We start from the raw sequence: 23,717 nt of genomic DNA, 5'->3' as shown, positions 1-23,717 counted from the left end.
GTCATATAGGTTTTCTACTGTGCAGGAGGTTGGTGAACCTAACCCCTGTATTGCTCAAGAGTCAACTGCAATTAACTAACAACTTGGCTGTCCCACAGCAACGTGTATTATTTGTCTCCTCTATTCTGTGCTTGACACAACTTCTGCCTCATGCTGTTTACAGTCACTACATCAGGACCTTCTGAGCCTACTGCGGAGTCTTTCAAAATATTGAAAGCTGAGGCCCTCTAGAAGACCCACAGCTGTAATACTCTACATCCATAATCCAGGACTCTGCAAGGCAGCAAGAATTCTAATTCTAACAGGGCTATTTCCAGGGTCAGAATAGCATAGTTAGGTGGTCCTCAGTCCACTACTTTAGAACTGGAAGGCACCTTGATTTATCTTTAAAATGGAGCAAACAAGAGAAGTAACTTGTTTAGGACATGTAATTCAGTTTTAGATGCTCCTCTCCCCATTCCATGGATTCTGTCTCGCAGTCATTTCTGGGTCAAGTACAGCCCAGTCCTCACCTCTGCCCTATTACCCCAGTGATTCTCACACTGTTTAAGGAAGGCCTCCACAGTGTTGACAGTGTCCAGGGTTGTTCCTCTGGCTTCCCCTTGGGGGTTGTGGTTTTCAGCAACTGGAGGTGTCAGGGAGGGTGATGAGCAAAGAGTGGCAGTGGGTTAGGTGATGACCCAGATTAATCTGAGACATCTTTCACACAGCCGGAGGTGGTAATAAGTTTGACACCTATTTTATCCTCGCTTCTGTCCCTTAAAATCCAACTTTACCAAAACCCATCCCGATGATGCCCCAAACTGGACTTGACTATTTCATCTCTAAGGGTCATTTGGGCCTGCCTTCTGGATCTGCTCGAGAACCATGCAAACCCCTAGAATGTTCCGCAATCAAAACTCCATTCCTGGGGTGAAGACAAAGCCAATGGAAGGTTTAGGTGACACCAGTTTCTTGTAAAAGGGGGGAGGGTAAGGGAACAGGACAGGGACAGAATGGAGAGGTAGAGGGAAGAGAGGAACCAAGATTACCAGGTTGCTGGAAAAAAAAAAATTGTCATTTAATTTGCTTCTGCTCAACCACCTCTCGGCTCAACACTAACAATTATCCCTGCTCTATTTTAGCAGTCATTCATAATTATGAATACAATGCTAATCTGTTGCAAAGTGAAATTGAATATCTTGCAAACCATGTAGGACTTTATGGAATCAATTAAAGGCTTGTTAAAGAACAGAACTGCAGGGCCATGCTATCAAGCAGATTAGACCAGCAAAAGAAGGAGATGAGAAAAATCAACAAAAGATAGAAGGCTGTTTCAGATGAGAACACTGAAATATCAAAGGGTTAAAAGATATCTTTGGATAAGACAGTCAAATGTGTTGTATTTTTGCAAAAATGAGCCTTTTAAAGAAAGAAAGTGCTGAAAAGCCAGTCATAAGACAAGGATGTCTGGGTATGCTATTATACAAATATATTTGTCAACAAATCAGGCTAAGAAGTCAGCACTGCTCCTGTTGTTTGCTTATTCTAAGATTTAGTTGCAATTATAACCTAATTTCTTAACTAAAAGGTAAATATAAATTTAGTTTCATAGTTTTCAGTTTCACTCTAAGAATAAGGTCCTAACCTAACTTCTCTGAAATTCTATACCCCTGCTTTCAGTGGGCTAATTGTATAACTTATAATTTAATTCTCCAATGCCAATTGCCCTCAGCTAAGGCCACTCCTTGGAGGCTTCCAGTCCTGTGTAACTGCCACCTCTCGACTTCTGCACCCTCAGCCATGCTCACATGATGGGTTGCTATAGAAACATACAAAGAATTATATTATGACCAACACCACTGAGCCCTGTTCCAAGTCTTCCATATGCAAGAACTCATTTACTCCTCATATAACACCAATGAGCGGATGCCACGGTTATTCTCCTTTGATGGATGAGGAAGCTGAGGCAGAGAGAAATTCAATAACTGGCCCAAAGCCGCACAGCTAATTAGTGATGCCTGGCACCAGATTGGCTCGTATGGTGCTGCAGAGCCAGTGTTCTTTTCCATGATGCCATAAATGTGCCGTGTGCCTTTGGACTTGACTTCCTGAGAGAAAATATTCTGACTTGGCCCAGACTCACCTGGCCGTGTTCAGGTTCCGATAGAGCTGCCCCAGCGACTCCAGCAGCCTTCCCTCCATCTCCCGGTCCCTGAGTTGCTGGGCCAGGGCCAGCCAGTGCTCGTGGTAGATGATGCATGCCTCGGGGTTGGGGCACACAGAGCTGTAGAAATGGCAGAGGGATTTGGTGACCTGAAGCTGACCTGAACATAAAGCAGGGACAGGAATGAGATGACTGGAGGCAGGACACAGCAAGACACATTCTAAGACTTTTCTCTAAGACTTGCCAGCAACCTGGACATACTTACTCTTCAAGTGCCGGTGCTTTAAGCCGAACAGTAATGCCACTTCATAGCACAGGCGGCCACTGACCACCTGGTGTCCAGACACAAGGACTTGGGCCAACCAGAGCAGCATCTGTACTAACTCCATGTCTGTCTCCATGCTGGCGGGGAGTTCAGAATAGAGCCGGGAAGCCTGCAGGAGGTAGTCCCTGGACAGCTGCTGAGCCCCGGAGTTGAGAGTCAGGTGGCCAAGATTGGCCAAAGTCACTGCCTGATTCCTCACATCCCCCATCTCCTGGGCTTTGTTCAGGGCCCGCAGGTAGCACTTGGCGGCCCTGTTCACCCGGCCTTCACCTTGAAATGCAAGTCCCAAGAGGTTCTGGACCACTCCTTTCTGGGTCAGACTTTCTGTCTCCCTCAGGGAGTATAATAGCGGTTCTAGGATGTCCACAGCCTTCTTGGCCTGACTGGCTAAGAGATAGGCCCAGGCCAGGCAAAGGGAAGATTCAAAAGCTTCATACTCACTCAGCAGCTGCCCCAGCACCAAGGCCTGGCTCAGGTAGTGGATGGCACCATCAGGACACCTGTGTTGGAGGTACACTTTGGACAGGATGAGACACACAGCCCTCTGGGTGCTCCGATCAGCCTGCTCCTCACAGGCGGCCAGCACCTGCCTCAGTGCTGGGCAGGCCAGGGCGGAGACTTCGCCCCATCTTGCTGAGGGCACACTAAGGAGCTTGCTGGTGTTCTGGAGGACCAGGTGGGCCTGCCAAATAGGTAGAGGGATAGCTTGGGTGCTCTGGGCCCCACGTTGCCGCACAGAGGCCACTACTAGGTGTGGAAGATATTTCTTGTCATATAGAAAACTCAAGATAACGGCCATGGCGTCCGAGGTAGGAGGGTGTGCAGACAGCAGCTGCAGACGCTCTGCGAAGGGCAGCACCTCCTCATGCCGCCCAAGACTCAGGAGCAGTCGGATGGCCAGGAAGCATGCCCTGGCTTCCAGGACGCAGCTGCCCACCACAATGCCCTGCCGCAGCACATAGGCCACCATGTCCAGCTCATTCTTGGCACTGGACTCTCGGTCAGGCAAGCAGGCCAATAGTGTGCTGGCTTTTTCCAGCAGGGCCGAGCTTTTATGCCTCAGCCTCTGCCTCAGGTAGATTGCAGCCAAATTGATGTAGAGCGCAGCCACCAGGGGGAGGTCCTCAAAAGCCCCGTTGAGGATGTGGATGGCCTCCTCAAAGTACACCCTGGCCTGAGACAGTTTGACCTTCCTGACGCCCAGTCGGCCCAAGAGGAAGCAGAGCCGAGCATGGGCCCAGGTCATGTGGCTCCGCTTGGCCCACTTCCTCGAGGCCTCCAGATAGGCCACAAGCTCGCCCTCCTCGGAGAAGCTGTAAAAGGAAGATGTGAGGAAAGAGAAAGAAAAATCATAGAGGCTCTTAAAATGGTCGGCGTAACCCTCATGGTCCAGAAAGGCCAGTATGGGGGCGAAGCTCTCCGCTTCCTCCTCCTCCTCCTGACCAGTATTTAGGTCCACGAGCAGTTCCGGGTCATCGAGGTCATCAGGCTCCGGCAGGTGGTAGGTGTCTGAGGCAGCCGAGAGGAGCTCCTCCTCTAGACTGGAGTCCTCGGAGCCGCTGGACCGTCTGGAGCCCCTGGGCTGACGCTCCTCCCAGGCCCCACCAGGCCTGGCCTCCCTGAAGCCCTGGGGCACTGTAAGGACAGGCAGAGTTGGCAACCCTAAGCATCTGCAGCCACAGTGGCCAGCTCTGGGCAAGAGGGCAGGATGCTGTCCCGAAGAACGGAGGTCAGGTGCAGCATGATCTTTACTCACCGCTCAAATCGTTCGGATGATTCTGGAGGGATTCAAACCCACCTGGATAGAGATGAAGGACAACCTGGCGTCAGACTAGAGTGGGCCCCGTGCCCAAGCCAGCAGGTGTACCCCAGATCAGCGGCCCCTTAGGATACTCTGTGTTCAGTTTTCATGTCTCCTGTCATCTCTAAGGACTGGGCAGCTTTCTCCCTTCACCATCAGTTCAGACTGCGAGGACCTAAAGATCATCTTGTTTAACCCACTCACTTTCCAGCTGGGAGCTGAGGTAGAAGTGAGACGCAGTCAGAGAAGAAAAACCAGGAACACAACCTCTATGCCCAGAGAACTGGGTCTGGGGACCCTGGGGGACCAGGCTCTCAGTGAGTCCATAGCAGGGCAGGAAACACATTTCCAAGTGCAGCTGGCTTTGTGGACAAGGCCTTTCCCCCCGCCCCGTTTCTGTGTACACAAAATGCCCCTTCTTCCTCCTTCCTCCTCTGTCGCCTGTCTACACTCAACAGACACCCGCTGAATGTGTGCCGCTGATCTGTCAAACTGACAGGACAAGGTGAACAGATGTGTATATGAAGAGAAGAAAATGAAGATGCCTCTGAGGCTCCGAGTTGTCCCCAAAGTAACACAGTGGGATGAGGTAAAACAAAGAGACAGTCTTGAGCCTGGTTTTAGACATTTTGAGTTGGAGGTTCTTGCAGGAGCTTTAGGCAGGGCATGAAGTAGATCTGTATCCAAGAAAAAAAGCTGAGACCTGTAACTATAGACTCGGGACCCCCAGCAGGTTACAAGAAGCAGGTGAGGTCCTGGGAAAAGCATTTGGGAAAAAAAGCAAAGCAAGTGGGAGGAGGTAGAGGGTGGGGGGTGTGACCAGGCCTGAGAAATACCAGCCTTTACTAGTAGATGGGGCCAGCAAAGTAGACTGAAAAGGCAAAATCAAAGGGAAAAATAAGGGGGGATACAGGGGTTCCTAACCAGAAGAGTCTACTTCTCCCTGATAGAGAAGCACAAGTTCCTGTGCCCTATCTTGGCTCTCCTATGAGCATGAACCGTCACCAAGTCAAGCTTCTGCCACTATTCTCTGGGCGAGACTCCTCCTGTGAATGTCATTACAGTTTTCTGCAGTGCCCCCCTCACTGCCCTGAGGATCTCCTGCTCTCTCATGATAGCCAGTTCTCTCAGCAGGACCACCAAGGGCATAGACGGGACATGAGCTACTAAATACACCCCTTACAGAGAGCTGTCCGTCCCCAGGGGACAGGTCTTGGGGGTGCTGGAATTTGCCAAAAGAATGTGGCATCTGCCTTGGCACCCAGGGAAGTTTGTGCAGACAGAAGGTGCACCCTGCATCGCATTCCTGGTCTTCAGAAAAGAAGCGATGGGCTGCCTGGGCTACCCAGCAACTGGAGCAACAGCTGGCAGTTACCTGTGATACCATTCTGCTGCCCCCACCAATGATACACCCCATGGTGCACCCTGACTATCAGATCTGAGCTCCCACCGACCAGGCAGCACCCACACCCGGAGGGGTGATGGGGATCTAGTGGGAAGAAACCTCCACCAGGGCGGGGCGCAAATACCAAGGCTATGGCAAATACTCCCTAGGCATGGAGACAGACTCCACTGGCTGCCTCTGCTCTGGAAGCTGAGGGCTGTTTTGCAGAATCTCTGCCTGTGCCACTGAAATCTGACCCATCTGACCTAGCCATACCGGGGTGGGCACAGCATCACCACCCCTGAAGAGATGGGAGAAGCAAGAATCTGTCCATAACCACTGTAAGTGGTGAATGTACCTCCTGACAGGGCAGGAAGACTTTCCCAAAGTAAGGGAAAGGTGTCATTCATTCATTCATCCATTCATTCATTCATTCCACCAGCCCTTCGGACATGCTGAAAACCTCCCCAGGCACTGACTCTCCACAGCCACCACCTGCAACGTAACTAATAGTCCAATGTCACTTGGTGGTGGGAAGAGTGGTAAAGTAGGGATTGCCCTGACTAGAAAATAGCCAGGCTTATCCTGGCTCAGGCTCTGGGTCACTTGGGCTTCAGTTTCCCAATCTATAAAATGAGAGGAAATGATCTCTTAGGCTCCTGCTCACTGTAACAATTCTATGGTACCCTTTGTCATTGGGCCTTCAGCCCTAGAAGGAAGGACCTCAGTCACCTCTTGGGAAGATTTTTTTCCCCCAAGATTAGAATGGAAGGCTCAAGGTGGCTGACCTTCATGTGACAGCAGAGTTGGTTTCACCACATCTCACAGTTTCTAGGCAACAAATCTTGCATAACCCAGAAATGCCAAAATTTAAAGTGAAAATGCTGCTAATCAAATATGACCCAGATCAGCCTCTGAATGGTGTTCTATCCCTAAGGTCATGGATGGGGTTAGAATCTAGAGCTATCTCTCCCCGGATCGGAACATTCTTGAAGTTCCTGGGCTTTCAAAGGCGTCTGAGGAGCAAGCACTCACTAAGCCGGTGGACAGACGTGATGTCGGTGTGGGCGAGCGTGTGGAGGAAGGTGGCACCCTCGGCCTTCCTGTCACTTCCCAGGGCCCACAGAGAGCATCTTTCTTCATCACTGAAAAAAGCAGAGTTCTTGCTCCTGTGAGGCAAACGACATGGACAGGGATCAGTGCAAGGCTCCTGAGGCAGCCCCTTCGCCCTTCACCCTAGGATGTAGGTAAGGACACAGAGCAGCCATCAGCCATTTTCCATGGTGGAAATCAGTCTCCTCTCTGTTGTGCAAATTATGCAGAATCAAGAAAGAAGAGCAATTAGCACCAAGTCCTGGAGAATGAAGTCCTGCTGATTAAGCCCAAGGGGGATGGAAAGCACCCTTCCTGTTAAAAATTGAGCCTCCTAAGAAAAGCCAAGTCCATTTTCTCAATGTCAATCTCAAACCAATCTCTGAGACCACGTGGTGCTAACCACGTGGTGCCAGATTTAATGGCCCATGGAGGAATTGGTTGTCTTGAATGGAAGAGTTGGAAAGGACCACTGAAAGAAGTTTTTGGGTCAGGTTATTTCAAGAAAATGCAAGAACAGGCGTCACCATCTAGAGGAACGATGAAGAAAGGCTGACTGCAATGTCACGTAGTGGACAGGGATTCCATGACATAGAGCAACGGTCTTTAGTGTTGAGAGGGGAATCTCATGCTGAGTGCTGAGAGTGGGCAAAAGGAGAGTCGGGGGTGGGGAAAACTGGTTATAAGTAACAGAGATCCTTCTATTCCCTCCATTATATAAACTAATTATTCAAACTGATTTACCATAGAAGAGTTGGAAGAGTAGAAGTGCCTCAGAAAATATTAGACCAGTATCTATCTGAACATTTTTTAAGATCTCTTTCAATGTAAAATGGAGATTTTGTTTAACTTCAGAATCCATTTTTACAAAGTGTTAATAACAACTAATATGAGGGGGGTGGCCAGGGGAAGCTTAATATGAATTAGACACAATCTCATTTATTCTATACAATTTGCCCTATGAGGTATTTACTGTTTTTATCTTCTTTTCTCAGAGAGAGAAATTGAGGCCCAGAAGAATAAAAGTGGTGGCTAGAAAGTGGTAGAGAAGTTCAACAGTTATCCTTTTATCAGCAGTTTCACTTTCCACTTTTGGTTACCCACAGTCAACCAGATCTGAAAATATCCATGTGAGGAGATATTTCAAGAGGTGGGGGAGACCACATTACTGATGTTCACTGCAGTAGATTGTTACCGCTGTTCTATTTTATTGCTGGTCATTGTTGTTAATCTCTTGGGCCTCCCCGGTGGCACAGCAGTTGAGCGCTGGGTTGCAAAGCTGCCCGCAGCCTCTGCAGCGCCGGTTCGATCCCCAGCTGCCCCCCGGCCACCGGAGAAGGGCCCCACAAGGCACGCAGACCTCTCCTGCCACCCGCTGCTCCCCTCAGCAGTGTACTTCAGTCCTTCTGCCTGCTCTGCTTCCTGCTCTGGCTCTGGTGAATTCTCTCACCCTCCCACGCTTCTGACTGTACCCAGTGCTTGTATAAACAAACAAACAAACAAACAAACAAATAAATAAATAAAAATACATGCCTCTTAAAAAAAAATAATAATCTCTTACCACGCCCAATTTAGATTTTAAACTTTGTCATTTGTATGTCATAATAGGAAAAAAACAGAGCAGATAGAGGGTTCAGTACTCTCCACCGTTACAGGCAGCAAACGGGGATCTCAGAATGCATCCCCCATGGATAAGGGGAGGAGCACTGGACATAGGAAGAGCATCTCTGGTGAAAGCAGGATTGAAGGAGGGGCTGGAATGGGGTTTCATTGTCTGCCACTTACCCTTTGTCCCACAGCTCAGATAATGAGCTGAAAACCAGCAATGAGAAGGCCAGCAGCTAACATGAACTGCTCAAGGTCATGCCATCACTTGGTGACAGAGCTGGCAATGATGCAGTGCTCTGCCCTCTGAGCTGGGACTCCTCCCACTATGCTTACTGACCCCCACTTGACTGACCCCCGCTTACTGACCCCTCTCCAGCCTGACCACCAGCACCACCCCAGCTGCCATCCTCAAAAGGGTATATGATGAAATCTACAATTAAAGTCACTGTAGACTAAAAATTAGATAATCCCAAATTTGTGCAGAACACTTAAATTTTGCAAGGCATTCCTGAATTTACTGTTCTATTTACCCTTTGCCACAATCTTAAAATTCAGGTATTTTAATCTATATTTGGGGGCATTCAAAAATGTTGCATAATCAGCTCACAATGACACGGCTGATTGGGATAAAGTTCAGGCCAAAGATGAAGTTCTCTGCATCTGCCCCCTCACCTCACAGCTGATCTACCACATCCCAAGTCAAAAGTATCTAAGGTGTCCAAGAAGGGCCTCCCTGGTGGCATAGGGGTTAAGTCTCAACACCATCATGCTATAAACACTGAAACCTGAGTTCGATCCCCGGCCAGGTTGCTGACCCATAAGGTGCTGCAGACCTCTCTTGTCTCACCTGCTGCTCCCCTCAGCAGTGTATTTCAGTCAATCTGCCTGTTCTGCTCCCCACTCTGTCTCTGGTGAATCCTCTCATCCCCTATACCTCTGACCTACATTCCATTCCTTGTATGCCTAAAGAAATAAAAATAAATAAATAAACTTTAATTTCAGATAAACAGTGAATACTGTTTTTAGTATAAGTATGTCCCGTACAACATGGGATACAATTATATTAAAAAATTACTCACCCTTTCCTCATATGAGGATTCAAGACCCAAAGGAGACCTTTACCCAACCATGAATAACTACATTTAAAAGATTTTAAATATAGTGAAGTTAAGTTTAATGCCACATTTTACTTAACCCACCATGTCCAAAATAATATTTTGATATGTAATCTATGGAAAAATTATTTACAAGACAGTTTACTTCTTTTTGTATATGTAAAGTCTTGGAAATCTAGTGTCTTTTACACTGACAGTACACCTCGATTGGGATTTTCCATGTTCAGGTGCCCAATGGCCACATGCAGCAGCACAGAGTTGGAGTTATAGACCAAGGCCTATGGATTCTGCCTGGCCAGCCTCTGCCACCCACAAGCACCTTAATGTCTATGAGCCAATTTCTGCCTCTTTAAAATGAGCATGAAGGGGCCTCCCTTTGGCACAGGGGTTAAAGACAAAGCACTATCAAGATATTGCCAGCCATGGTAGTATGAGATCGATCCCCACCCAGAGAACAAGCCCACAAGGTGCAGCAGACCTCTCCTGTCTCATCCGCTGCTCGCCTCAGCATTGTATATCAGTAAAGTAGCATGTTCTGTTCCCCACTCTATCTCTGGTGAATCCTCTCGTCCCCCACCCCACTGCCCCGCACCTCTGGCCTGTACCCAAGTTTTTGTATGCATAAATAAATAAATCTTTGAAAAAAAAGAAAGAAAAAACATTCCCAAATAGGTGAATTAACACCACACAATCGAGATGTAACAATAACCTAAAGTTTAATTTACAATAAGCATGATTAAAATGATGTGATAAAAGATATGAGTAGAAGTTACAATGAAACAAGCATCCATGAAAAACAGCAAAATACAAATTCTAGACATGGAAATAAAAGTGTGGACACTGAAGGCACAGCAGAGGAGAGAATTAGTGAAAGTGAAGATTGTGCTGAGGAAATCACCCAAAAGATAATCTGGAGTGACAAAAAGATGAAAAACATAAAAGAACACATTAAGCAAGATTGAGGCTAGAACGAGAAGTTGAACATACCTCTAGTGGGAATTCCAGAAGAGAGGCTAAAAAGAATGAGAGAGGGGCAACATTCAAAGGGGGAATGACTGAGAATTTTCCAGAATTGAAGAAAGACATGCGTCTTCAAGTTGAAGAAGTACACCAAATCCTGAGCAAAATAAATAAAAATAATTTAATTTTAAATATGATTTTCATTTCTTGGAGGTTATCAACTTTTCAGGTTTTCTCTTTGTCTTAATCCTTCTTTCAGGGTCCAATCACTTACTGTTTAATTTATGGTATGAAAGAGTAAAATGTAAAGGTTTAAGAACATAAATAAGGAAATATAAACAAAGAAAGAAAAGGACAAGGTAATTATAAAATTAATGAAGAAGCAAGTAAGCAATAAAATAACCAACAAAAGAAAAATTGACTCTGAAAAGGCTAAGCAGAATCACAAGGCCTTGGCAAAACAGGTTTGAAAATTTATTATTCCCTCTACACTAGAAAGGTATTGTTCTATACATAGTTAAATTATTACTTGACAGTTTTTTAAGACAAAAACTAAAGATTGAGAGATTTTTACAATTTACAGCTCTCCACCAATAAAATTACTAGAACCCATACACTATGAAGTAGGGGGTGGACAGTTTGCTGTATATGTAACAGAATTGCTTTTTATATAACAATTGCATCAATAATCAAGAGAAAACCAAAAAAAAAAAAAAATCAAAACCCACTAACCAGTCAGGGGAAACGCTGCCTACCTACAAAGAAATGACTATGAGACTTCTCATCAGCAAAAACAGATGCCACTGAAAGAGATTTATACAGACACGATAGGAAGCCTGAGAGTGGGGATATAGCAAAAACAGAAACTTTTCAACGTTCGATCATATGAAATACCAAATTTTGTTTTTCTTCCCCCTAGCTTTGAGTGATTTTCATTCTTACTCATTTTTAATTTAGATATTTAAGTATATAAATTTCTTTTAAGTAATACTTTATTAAAGCAAATTATATTACACTGTGAATAAAGCATAAATTTCTAATGGCATCTGGAAAAAGCAGTTGCAAGAAATACATTGTATAAATTTCTAAATACACAAAACTATAGAATGTTTTATTCATGAACAAATCCTATCTTTAAAATGTATCAGAATGAAAAGTGAAAAAATACATATCAACTTCAAATATTTTGCCTCAAGGAACAGGAAACAGGATCAAAGTATAAAAGTAGGAAAGGGTAAAAGATGTCTTCAACTACATCTGAAGATTTTTTTCCCCTTAAAACACATACACAAATGCCAACTATCTTTTAAAACCATAAAACTAAGAAAGGAAGGTGGTGGCATTCTGTCACCCTCAAAAGCTGAGATTCATAATGTCGCTGTGGTCAAATGCAGTTATAATGTTTATTCAGACAGAATGGCTGCCACAGGCTTTAAGCACTGGTTTTCCACCTACGGAACTAGGTGGCGGGTATTGCAACCTGTGCTGTAAGTAAAGGAAATCCACTAATTCATTCCTGTGAACAAGCAAAGCCCATTCCCATGCAAGAGAGGGACAGGCTAAATCTGACACTGAAAACAGCTTCTGAGAAATTTAACTCTCAATATATTGCCAATTTGGTTAAAGGATAAATAAATGAATGACTACACATATACAAAGATACACTCTAGGGTGTAATACACAAGCAGAGGAGGGACCTGTGGGGAGGGGATGGAGGCCAGCAGAATGCTGGAGCGTCTTCAGAAACCTGATGCCAAATGAAAATAGACTAAGAGTGACATCTAGTGGCCAGATATGGCACAGCACACAAGCGCATATGTCGCAGCCCCCACACCTGTAGGCAGGTCTAGGGCTTTCCTCTGACTGCTAGGGGTCAGGGGTGTCTGTAATCTAGACAGTTCTTTGGGGAAGGCAAGGAGTCAGCTCCCTCTCTGTTCTTCCCACCCCACCCCATTCCTGCCTCACTGTCCCCTCCCTGGGGAATGTGCAGTCCCTGGTGCACTGGGTGACCAGGTGGAGGAAAGAAGTAGGTGACCACTGGGTGACCACCCTGGAAAGAAGTAGGTCTGGCCCTACCGCTGTGAAACAGGGGTGCTGCTCTTCAGGGTGACGGTGTAGCAGCTACCACTATGACAACGACAATGTGATGTCACGTGAACTGAGTGCTACCGAGCTGTCATCTTTGGGGAAAGATTTGAGATGCAGAAATCCAGATATAATTCCTGAAACCTGATGCCTACCCTCAGAATCCTATTAAAATTGCCTGTGATATATGATTTGTAGTAAATGTATAGTATGACCTCCATCCATGTTTTCTGGCTCACAGCTCCCAAAATCGCTGGAAGTTAAAAGAACGATAGGAGCATCATTTGTTTTCATATTTCTCTAAAGCATCTTTCACATTAATATCCTCAGTTCCTGAAATTGCTTCTCTGCCATAAAGGTGAGCCCCGCATCGAGTTATTCATTACAAGCCCCTTCAACCAGAACTGAATTTACGTTGATGAGGCAACCTTTGGAAATCCCCTAGAGATGGGGGATCTGGTTGCCAGGGAACCAACCTTGAAAAGAGAGTTGGAACTTTCAGCCCCAGCCCCTGGAGAGACTGGAGCTTGACTCAATCACCAAAGGCCGATAGATTGCATCAATCAAGTCCATGTAATAACCATCCCCCCCCAAAAAAAAATGCAAAAGGAAAAAGTAGGGAACTTCCAGTATGGGAAGCAGAACACTGCCATGTGCCACGAGAGGAATGCCAAGCTCCAGAGGACAGAATCCCGGGCTGTCAGACCTTTAGACAATCCAGGCCCACTGTCTTGGGGTGGAGGGCTGCGTCATAACCCAGCAGGGATGCTCTGTGTTCCCACTCCTGCTTTCCAAGCACAGGCTTCCTTTGACCTCCTAACCCCTGCAGGAAGCCCATCCGGAGACACTGGCCACAGCCCCAGCTCTGCCCCTTCTGGACAGGGTGGGGGGAGTGGGCTGGCCCTCTCCTCCTGGTTGGTCCCCTGGATGGCTCTATTCCTCAGACCCAGCCCTTCTGGACTCAGGCAGGAGGAATAAAAGACACACTCCAGTCTCCTGAGCAACACTGCTTCACACACTAAGCTTTCAGAGAGCAGACCCCGACGGAGGAACTAACGCTCCATTCACCACGCTGTGATCCAAGGTCTCTCAATGTGGCCTTTGATTGATGGGGTGGGTGGCAGGATTCAAGTACCACACCACAGCCTTGGTGCCCCACACAGGCCCCATACCTCGGGGCTGTGCTTCCCTCCTCACAGGGAGGAAGGCCTGCATGGCCTTCTGTTGAAAGGACCTGAACTCCATCCCCGATCACTCTGACGACTCACCCTTGTCCTTTCTGTCACTCCTCACCAGCCTCGGCTGTTGGAGTGTGCGCCTCTGGCTCCGTTTTACCAGGGAATCCCAGAGTTCATGTGCATACCAGCTGGGAATGAGGAGGGGCTACTAGGGAAGGCACCCACACACACACATACACACACACACAACACCCCACTCCAAGACACCCCAGAGGGCCTCTCTGTCATACTCACATTGGGGAATATGAGTCAGGATCTACGTTCCTGGTGGGGACGAAGCCCACCTCTCCCGAGCGCACCGACCGCCCGATGAACCACTGGAGCGCAGGGATGACAAAGCCGACGATCTCAATGCTTTCCCCCTGGTGCAAGCTCAGCTCATCCTTTTCTTCCCTCTCATATTCTTTCCAGACCTTACATTTTCCTCTGCCTGTGAGGGAATAGCACACACGTGAAATAATCAGCAGAAACAGCTATGCCTTCCCCTAGTTTTCATTGTAATATGAAATGAGGCCTTCCCAGAATTTAGAATTTCAAGTACCAGTAAACCCATTCTCCCCACCCCGCCCCCCCCAAAAAAGGAAAGAAAGGAATTGGCAAGTGTGACACAGGGTAGCTGGCCTTTCATTTAGTCACTCGAACATTCCAGAAAGGAATTACCACCCACTTGTATCATCATTTTGTAAAAAGGATTTTTAACAAATGTAGGAGACATGATCTCAGGAAACTGGATATACCTTAGAACTGAAAGGTTAGCATGTGGGAAACTGGAAAGGTCACTCTAGTGCCCTCCTTGTCTGGCCTCCATCATCATCGTGGAAACACAAGTCCACAGCCCAGGGTGACCCCCACTGGAGGCTCTCTCTCTCCGCTCCTTCCAACCTTGTGGCCACTGCGACCCTCTATCAAACATTAGGAAAAGCCAGAGGGGTAAAGTGAGCCATGCCAGCCTCGTGTCGCTGTTCGAAAAGAAAACTGATGACCCAGCAGGATCGGGAAGATTTCCCCCTCGGACTCCGGTCACTATCCAGCTTAATAAGTAGCCCAAGCGGGATCTAGCAATGACATTCTTGACTGTTGTACCATCCGGTGCTCAAAGTGCACATGTCCACCTTCTCAGGTCTCCCCAGGAGCCCGAAAGAGCACTTCAGTCTCTCAGCTGCTGGTGACCCTTCTTTTCAGGAATCTTGCTCTGTTTGAGAAAAAGGCACTTCTGTGCCTCAGTTTCCATTTTAGCTCCTCTGCTAAAGTTACAGGTTTATTTTTATCCTGACATTTCTGGTCAAGTTTCTATTGATTGCATTTTCATGATGAGAAGTTCTCACTGCTCTGTAGGTTAGTGGAATCTACAGTGCACTAAACACTGTTTAACTGGACTTAACTAAACCTAGTTGAACGCTGAAAAAAATGTACTGAATGGCTTACAGGTGTCACTTAGTTCAACACTCAGGATGACACTTGAAGTTGGCTCTGTGGTGCTGTTTTAAAAGGGGGAAACTCTGAGCTGGCTGAGGTCACTCTAGTTTTTACATTGTAGAACTGGAATCTGAACCCAGAACTGACTGCCCAGCCCTGTGTCCTAACTCCTCAGAAAGATAAAAGTCTTGTTATGAGTGGTTATCGATTAGCTCGAAATGTCTGGATTCCCTAATCCCATCTATTTCTATTTTTTTAACTGTTATTCGGGCTCAGACCTTTAAAAAAAAAAAGTATTTTGTGCTAGGTGTAAGGGAAGGCCCTATATATAAAGATACCTAGGAAATACTTAAGCTCATTAACCAGGAGAAACTTTATACTTACAGATATGCGTGTGAATTTATGTGTGCACACACACACACACACACACGCACACAGATTTATATACAAATACAGAGAACCTAAAATATGTGCATATTTTATACATATATATTTCATTCATTTATTAAGAAAATTTAATGAGTACCCACTATTTGTCAAATTCTTCCTAAATTCTTATTTCTTATTCGTCCTAAATTCAAGATTAATTTCACAAATCTCTAATGGAAATTAGAAAATATTTTGACTAGAGATGGAGAGCAGGTTCCTGCAGCCAGAGTTGGCCATACTAGGCTTTTTTCCACTGTGTATCTTCAAGCCCCTGTGGTCCCTGCCATCCCCACCATCTTGCATCCTCGGGGGCCTGCGGACATTCCCAGCCACAGCCCTGGACTGAGACCTTTTGATTCAGAGGCAAGAAAACCCATGTGTCAACTAGTAACTTATTTACAAATCCAGCCAATAGCCAAAGTGACGCAGGAATTCACATCAAGTGACTCCAGGCTGCAGATAAAATCAGGAGGCAGAGTATTATCATCTCCCTAGCAACGCTGCCTTCAACTCAGCCATACCGATGGGACAGGAGTCTGTCCAGTCCTTCTTCCTGGAGAAGCCACAGGTCCCGGGATAATTCTTTAGGAACCACCTGTCAAGAGGAACACAGGATTTGCAAGCATGGATTTCAAAAACTATGGCCCTGAGCTGTTGTCAGTCTATTAGAATAACAAATGGGGACGGGAATTAGTATTGGTAGTTTTCCTGCAGTGGTGGCAGATGTTTATTGAGAACTTCCTTTGTGCCAGGCACTGTGAAAAGGAAGCAGTTCTGTAGACCTAGATGTTTCGGCCTCTGCTATTAGTCTGTCAGTTAAATAGTGGAGGGCCCGCTCCATCCTCACTGTGAGATTCTCTACCACCACCGACACACAGGGCCCGTGGCCTGGGACGACATTTATTTTCACTATGCAAGTTGGAATTCACAGTGTCTTCTAGGGGTTCTCAAACCTTAGTGCGAAAAATGTCCCTTATATAAGGGAAGCTGATGTTTTTAAGTGTTATTTGGGCTCAGACCTTTAAAAAAAAGTATTTTGTGCTAAGTGGCAGGTAGCCCTACGTATAAAGATGATACCTAGGAAATACTAAAGCTCATTATCCAGGAGACACATAATTCTTACAGATTTATGTGTGCATACACACACACACACAGATTTATGTACAAATATAGAGCACCAAAAATATATGCATGTATTTATACATACATATGTGTATTTCATTATTCCAAAAAAAAAATTTACAGGTGCCTGAAACCAAGAGAGTCTGTGGAAAGCTAAGGGGTCTGAGTCTGACCAAACGGCCCCCAGCCCCAAGCCTGGGAGACATTGGACACCAGGTGCAATGTCCATCTGAAACTTAGAGTTGTCTCCAATTTCATGACACTGTGCAAACCTTGACTGTTAAAAAATAGCGAAAGATAAGAGGCCACCCCTCTTGTTCTCTCCCTGGCACCACAGGTGCCCATATCTGCAAGCGTGCCTGCTCTGTCCTATGCAAATCTAGTCTGCTCTGGGGAACCTCCAGGGGGCAGGGGCTACTCACTGGTGGAAAGGGAGAGGCAGGGGTTCCAGGGCTGAGACAGGCACCAGGCCCCGCTGGCCGGTCACCAAGGACATTCCTTCCCACTCGGACCCGTCTTCTGCAATCTTCACTGAGATTAGCTCATTCTTGCAGAGCGGCAAACACTCTCCTTCCTTCTCAGCTGACTGAGCCACTGAGCACAGGGCTCTGCAGAAGAAGTGGCCTGTAGGTAATGAGAAAAGCCTTTTCCAAGGAGTAGCAAGAAGTGGACAGGGAATATCACACGATATCATGTTTCCATCTGGAGCCCAAATACTTTTCTTCCTGGGAGTAAAGTACAGACCCTAGAGGGAGGGGATGGCACTGAGGAGGTCCCTGTGACCCCATGAAAACTGGTTCTGAGGAAAAAAGGGAGTTCACTTAAAATACACAGCAAAATGTCTGAGTAATTCAAAAGAATAAGGCTTAATGGGAACTTTACCTTGAAAAAAAAAGAAAAAAGAAACAGAGACCTCCCTGGTGGAACAAGGGGTTAAGTCGCAACCTATGAAGCTATCCGCAGCCACTGCAGCATGAGTTCGATCCCCGGCCAGGAAGGTGACCCACATGATGCAGCAGACCTCTCCTGTCTCACCTGCTGCTCCCTTCAGCAGTGTATTTCAGTCAATCTGCTTGTTCTGTTCCCCACTCTGTCTCTGGTGAATCCTCTCACCCCCCCATACCTCTGGCCTGTACCCCAGTTCTTATATGCATAAATAAATAAATCTTTAAGAAAAAGAAACAAAAACTTAAGAAAACATACTTGATACAACCTCATGCTTCATCTGAGGACCAACAAAGAATAAATTCCATTGATTTGGGTGAATGCAATTTCTCTGACTAAACTGTATAGTAGCATAATATGAGGTTCTTTCCTTCATAAAGAATTTTTGCAATGGAATTATAAAGAGAACATTTTGTAAAATACCCCAGTCTGGCTCTTTCAGTGTGTCCACTATGTTTTCAGTTGTGACTGGGCTGCTGTGGCCTTGATCAGATCTTTCCTTGCAAACAGATTGATGAGCACTTGAAGAAATTCCCAACATCCCTGTCCTCAATCTCATGAAATCCTTCAGAAAATCCAAACATTGCAACTTTATTTTACACTCAAAATATACCCTATATTGAGAAGTCATTCTCAACATTGGATGCAATCAGAATTGCCAGGGAAACTTTCAAACGATACCAGAGTCTGGGCAAACCCCCCCCCCCAATTCAATTTTCTTGAGAGGAGGAGCCTTGGCCTGGGCACCTTGTAGGACTCCCTGAGTGGGTCTGCCATTGGGCAATCATGAGAAAGGCCAACATAACTTCACAGGGTGTCAATGTTATACTGAGAGAGCTGTTGGAGTAATATTGTAAGAGGTGGGTTGGTGGGAATATTCTCATGTTTGAATGGTTTTGCCTCCCTTTATCTGAACTTTAGGGACTCTGATGCTACAGAGCCAGCTAAGACCCCATCCTCACCGCTCCTCCCTGCTCACCTTCCTGCAGCAGGAGTCCCAGGTAGATGGCTTCCAGGTGTTTATCATCTACGGACACTTGGAGCTCCGTGTCCTCCACCAATCTGCTGCTGAGCCAGTACTGGTGGTCGAAGAGGAGGTGCTCCAGGCATGCAGACACATAGCCTAGGAGGCAAGCCAAGAGGGGGCCTGGAGGATCTCTGCCATGAGCTGAGTGTACAAGAGGCTGAGCTGAAGTCCCAGCCTCCTCTCCAGGCTGACCCCACTTAGCTGGAGTCAGAGCACATCAGAGGAGTAATTAGACTTTTCTAGAATGAATCAATTCTTCTCATCATCTTCTGAGATGTACAAGTCATTTTAATATGATATTTATCACTTTCAACCTATTATGGACCTCCATCAATATATAATGGCATAAGCAAAGCCAACTACCTTCTTCAGAATTCAAATTCCTGTACCCTGGACCATGGCTGGGGGGAGGGGTTCTCTGGAACCCACAAAAGAGTTAGGCTGACCTCAGCAATCCCACTCTGACCCTCCCTTCACCCCATGCCCACTAAGCTCCCCCTCATTAACACCAGACTAGAAGCTATGCAAACTGTAAAATTTGATCAGTCATACATGGAACTTTATGATCAGTTATATATGCATATATATGTGAATTGGTTGCATTAAACTTCACTTCTTTTGAGACATCTCTTTCTTAAAAGGCAAAAGCTGGTCTCTCCATCCTGACTCTGTTGTACTGATTTAGGTCACATGCACCTTCTATCATGCGCTTCATACTTTAAAGTGCAAATAACGACCTGGGGAGCTTATTAAAATACAGATGTGGGCAGGCCAGGGATTCCACTTTTCCAACAAGCCCAGTGTGATGCCAATATTGCTAGTCCAGGGAGAACACTTTAAAGAGTGAGAATCTCTAATCAGCACAAAAGGAGAGGTGTGGTGTGGAGAGCAGAAAATCACCACTGCTACCAGCAGAGAAGTAAGCCTTCTACCAAGGGCCACGTTGAACTTCCAGACCCACACAGGGTCACCTCCTGTATAAGTCTGCATAGAAGCAGCATTTTCTGGGAGATATAAAACCAGTTAAGTCAAAGGGGCTTCCCTTTCTATGCTTGACTTTTATTTGTAACAGAAACTTCCTTTTCACCTTTGGAGAGAAGGCAGTGGGCCATTCCCCACCACATCCTTCCTTACCTTCTAGAAAAAGTTCCAGTCTGAAAGCCCTTTGACAGATAATTCTCCCATCTCTTTCTTATTCTCTTTCCCAAAGACCTAAGATAAAGTATCCCAAACTTTATTATTTTGAACAGCTACTTTGGCCTTACTCAAGCCTAGCTCTTTTTTTTTTTTTCCTTTTTTTTACAACCATCAGTTTTGCATATATCTCAGTACTTTGAACTTAGTAGATGATCTGTAACTTTGTCAATTGATTATTTAATGAAGAAGTCTCCCTGAAAACAAATGTTGTCCATGGCATTTTAGAGTTGCAGTTAATGTTTGCTTTGGTTTAGTTCCAAAAAGTTTGTGATATTTCAAAAAATAACCATCCAGGGGCCTCCCTGGTGGCACAGCACTATGAAGCTATGGGAAACCATTGCAGCATGAGTTCGATTCCCGGCCAGAGAGCTGACCCACATGGCACAACAGACCCCTCCTGTTTGCCTACTGCTCCCCTCAGCAGTGTATTTGAGTCAGTCTGCCTGTTCTGCTCCCCACTCTCTCTGGAGAATCCTCTCACCTCCCTTCACCTCTGGCCTACACCCCAGCCCTTGTATGCATAAATAGAAAAAAAAAAAGAAACAAATAAAACAAAAACAAAATTAAAAAAAAAAAAAAGAAAGTTAACCATCCATATTAGAGCCAGACCAATTCCTTAACACCAAGCCCTACAAGTTGACTGAGTTGTGAAGTAAATGCTTTCCACTTGCCTTCTCCAGGTCTTACCTAAGTTAAGGTAGGTGGAGAACTTCCAGATTTCCTCCATGGTCTTGAAAGTGATGAGAAACTGTGCCTTCTGGGACTGGACACTCATCAACCTTGCTGAGAGGTCCTGAACAGAGAGAAAAGCAGGTCAGCTGGATGACAGCGTGGCCTAGGACAATACCCATCTGTACAAAATGCTTTGTGTGAACTTCTGGTTTATGGCGTTGATTTTTACATCACCAGAAAGAAAGAAAACTACCTAAATGTTCATCAGCAGGAGACTGGTTAACATGAATTATGTATTTGGTTGTTGGATAAACCATGATTTTTTTTCCTAGGTTTTTCAAACAAAAATATGTCATGACTTTTCCGACAACCCAATACACCCTACAAGGGAATAATACAACATTATGCAACTATAAAAAAAAAGTAAGATGCTCTTTGTGTACTGAATCAGACTCCAAATATACATTGTTAAGTAGGACAGCAACAAAAAGAAATCAGAGTGTAGACAGAAGAACAGAGAATGCTACTTTTTGTGCTAAAAATAAAAAAAAAGATGCATGGTCAAGGGAGGAGGATGAGTCACAGAAGGCATCTTGGAATCAAATTTGACTTTATGTCTAATGATGTTTTTTATAAAGTGGGCTGACAGAAAAACCAAAGCACAAAAAGTTAAAATTGTCCATAAGCCTTTCTTTTAGAGATCATCACTGTTAACACCTTGTTCACTCTCAACTTCCCCCACCCCATGAGTTCTATGTAACTATTTGTATATTATTAGAGCTACATGACACAAATTATTCTATGGTTTTCTTTTGGCACCAAACAAACAATATCCTGTGAGTCATTTTCCAATGTCATGAAATAATATATATTACTTTTAATGGTTACATATGCTTTTGTTGCATTAACATAATTATTACCTTTTCCTGATGGCTAGACATTTGAGTAATTTACATTTTTTTCAGTTTTATTGAGAACTAATTGACTCACTGCATTAGTGATGGTTTCACTACATATATTGTGAAATTGTTGTGATAGGTTCAGCTACATCCATCTCTTCATACAAAGGAGAAACAAAAGGAGAAAAGAGGAAAGGGAAAAAGTTGTCCTTGTGATGAGAATGCTTAAGCATTCACTCTCTTAGCAACTTTCCTCATACCATAGTCCCAAATAGCACAGCCCCAAATCAGCTTTGATTTCTGAGGTTTCTGATATCTGAGGTCAACTATGATCTGAAAATATTATAAACAATAAGATATTTTGAGAGAGAAAGAGGCCACATTCACCTTGTTCTATTTTGTTATCATTGGCATTAATCTTTTACTGTGCCTAATTTATAAATTAAACTTTATCATGGGTGTGTATGTACAGAGAAAACCACAGCGTATATAGGGTTTTGTACTGGATGACTTCAGCCATCCAGCAGGGGTCTTGGAAAATACTTCCCAGAGATAAAGGGGAAACTACCATATATCAAACATCAGTGTCAGGTTAATCAACATGTTGTCAATTTTTTAATATCCTAAACATGTCTGTGATAAATCTCCAACAGTTAAATCTCTGGCACTTCCTTGATTGTTTTGGAGTGAGTAATTTTAAGAAGTGCAACTGTGAATGCAAGCATATGTATATTTTCAGTCCTAAAAAGCAAAAGCCAAGCTGCCCTCCAGAAAGGCTGTGCCAATTTACATGCTCACAAGCAGAGCAGGAGGAAAGCTGCAAGCCCTCCATTTTTAATATCGAGTAAAACAGGCCTGACTTGATGTCCACACTTGGTTTTCCCCTGAGAAGCTCTCTGTTGCTTAGCCAAGCTTCTGGAGTTGACTATAATGAGCGATGGCCAGAAAGTCCCTCTCCCCCCAGGCCAGGTCTCGCCATCAAAGATCAACCCCTGGATCCCTGTCCTGAGACACCTTGGGGAAAGAAGTGGATAGAAAGTTTTGAAAGAATATTCTCTAGGTCAGCAAAATCAAACTCTTTCTGCCACATGAGGCCCCAGGAGGCCCAAGTCCTTGGAAGATGTAGAACCTGGTAATCAGAGAAGGGGTTCTAGATAAAAATCCATTTACAAAGAACTCACTACACACCAAGCACTTCACCAAGAGCTTGACGGGCAAGGCCTCGCTGGCTGTCACAACGCCTTATGAAGAGGGTATGGTTACAGCACTAATCCCCTCTAAGAACACACTTTCATCCCACTTAACCATTTCTGAAATAAAAGATAAGGAAGCATGGCATCATATTTAACTAGTAGCATTCATTTTCTTTTTTAGAGATGTATAAAATAATGGCACATTTAATAAACAAATGGCATCTAGGATTTAATAACCAATGGCATTTAATAGGCAATGGCATTACCCCTGTTTTATAATCAAGGAGGTCGTGCACAGACAACCAATAAATTTGTCCAACATCACCTGTGCGTAAGCTGTGTCCAGGCCTCAGTGTGGGCTCACAAGCTTGCCCCTCTGCAGCCTCCGCCTAGCAGGTCGACTGTCCCGGCCAAACCTGACCTTGCCCAGGCAGGAAGCAAAGCAAAAGACACTCTCTGGTGACAATTACCAGCTTGTGCCTCCAAGTCCTTGAATTCCAGAGATTACAGACAAAAACCAATTCTCCCTTTATTTCTGGAACACATATCACCACACAGGCACAATACCACAGTCTCTCCAGGCATGCTCTCTCTCATTTACTCCCCTCAACAAACCAGACACTATATATGTGACAGTTTATATGAAGTTAGTATGGAAACTATAAAGATAACCAGAATGTATGCTGATTTATGAAGCCATAGTCTCCTTCCCCAACTCAATAGCAGCAAGTTTCAACCATTTTGGACCATTTTTCACATCAGTTCTGAGCATGATCATTTGATCATGCCCTTCTTCCTTGGTTTAATGATTAAAGATATTATGTATCTAGTATGAAAGATGAAGAACTGGTTTATTTACTTTATAGCCTTTTCCTCCTCTCCTGATATTTACAGGTATTATTTGACTGACAATTTTGTTACTTTAAAAAAAAAAAAAAAAGGAACATCCAGTAGCTGAGGGCCAGAGATAAGGAGTGTTATCCCTCAGCAGGTATAAAGTCTCGGTTTGGAGTGCAGGAGAAGTCCTGAATTGGATGTGGTGCTGGTTGCTCAGGGCCGTGCA

The 23,717-nt window shown here is 45.1% G+C and overlaps 1 protein-coding gene across 5 annotated transcripts in view; it reads right to left on the bottom strand.

Annotated features, from left to right (window-relative positions):
* SH3TC2 (SH3 domain and tetratricopeptide repeats 2) overlaps window positions 1-23,717 on the bottom strand; it is a 61,131-nt gene that overhangs the window by 21,577 nt on the left and 15,837 nt on the right. For all 5 annotated transcript variants that reach the window (XM_037508990.2, XM_037508987.2, XM_037508988.2 and 2 more), the window contains exons 4-12: window positions 20,578-20,683; window positions 18,646-18,789; window positions 17,144-17,345; window positions 16,121-16,194; window positions 13,989-14,184; window positions 6,692-6,825; window positions 4,228-4,269; window positions 2,412-4,106; window positions 2,126-2,306 (exon numbers count right to left, since the gene is read on the bottom strand). In XM_037508990.2, the coding sequence (XP_037364887.1) occupies window positions 2,126-2,306; window positions 2,412-4,106; window positions 4,228-4,269; window positions 6,692-6,825; window positions 13,989-14,184; window positions 16,121-16,194; window positions 17,144-17,345; window positions 18,646-18,789; window positions 20,578-20,683 (2,774 nt within the window). The remainder of the gene's footprint in view (window positions 1-2,125; window positions 2,307-2,411; window positions 4,107-4,227; window positions 4,270-6,691; window positions 6,826-13,988; window positions 14,185-16,120; window positions 16,195-17,143; window positions 17,346-18,645; window positions 18,790-20,577; window positions 20,684-23,717) is intronic.

Source organism: Talpa occidentalis, unplaced genomic scaffold (assembly GCF_014898055.3).
Source record: "Talpa occidentalis isolate TD23 unplaced genomic scaffold, MPIMG_talOcc4v2.1 talOcc4.13, whole genome shotgun sequence".
NCBI classification, from domain to species: Eukaryota; Metazoa; Chordata; class Mammalia; order Eulipotyphla; family Talpidae; genus Talpa; species Talpa occidentalis.
This window is presented reverse-complemented; position numbering and strand designations above follow the sequence as displayed.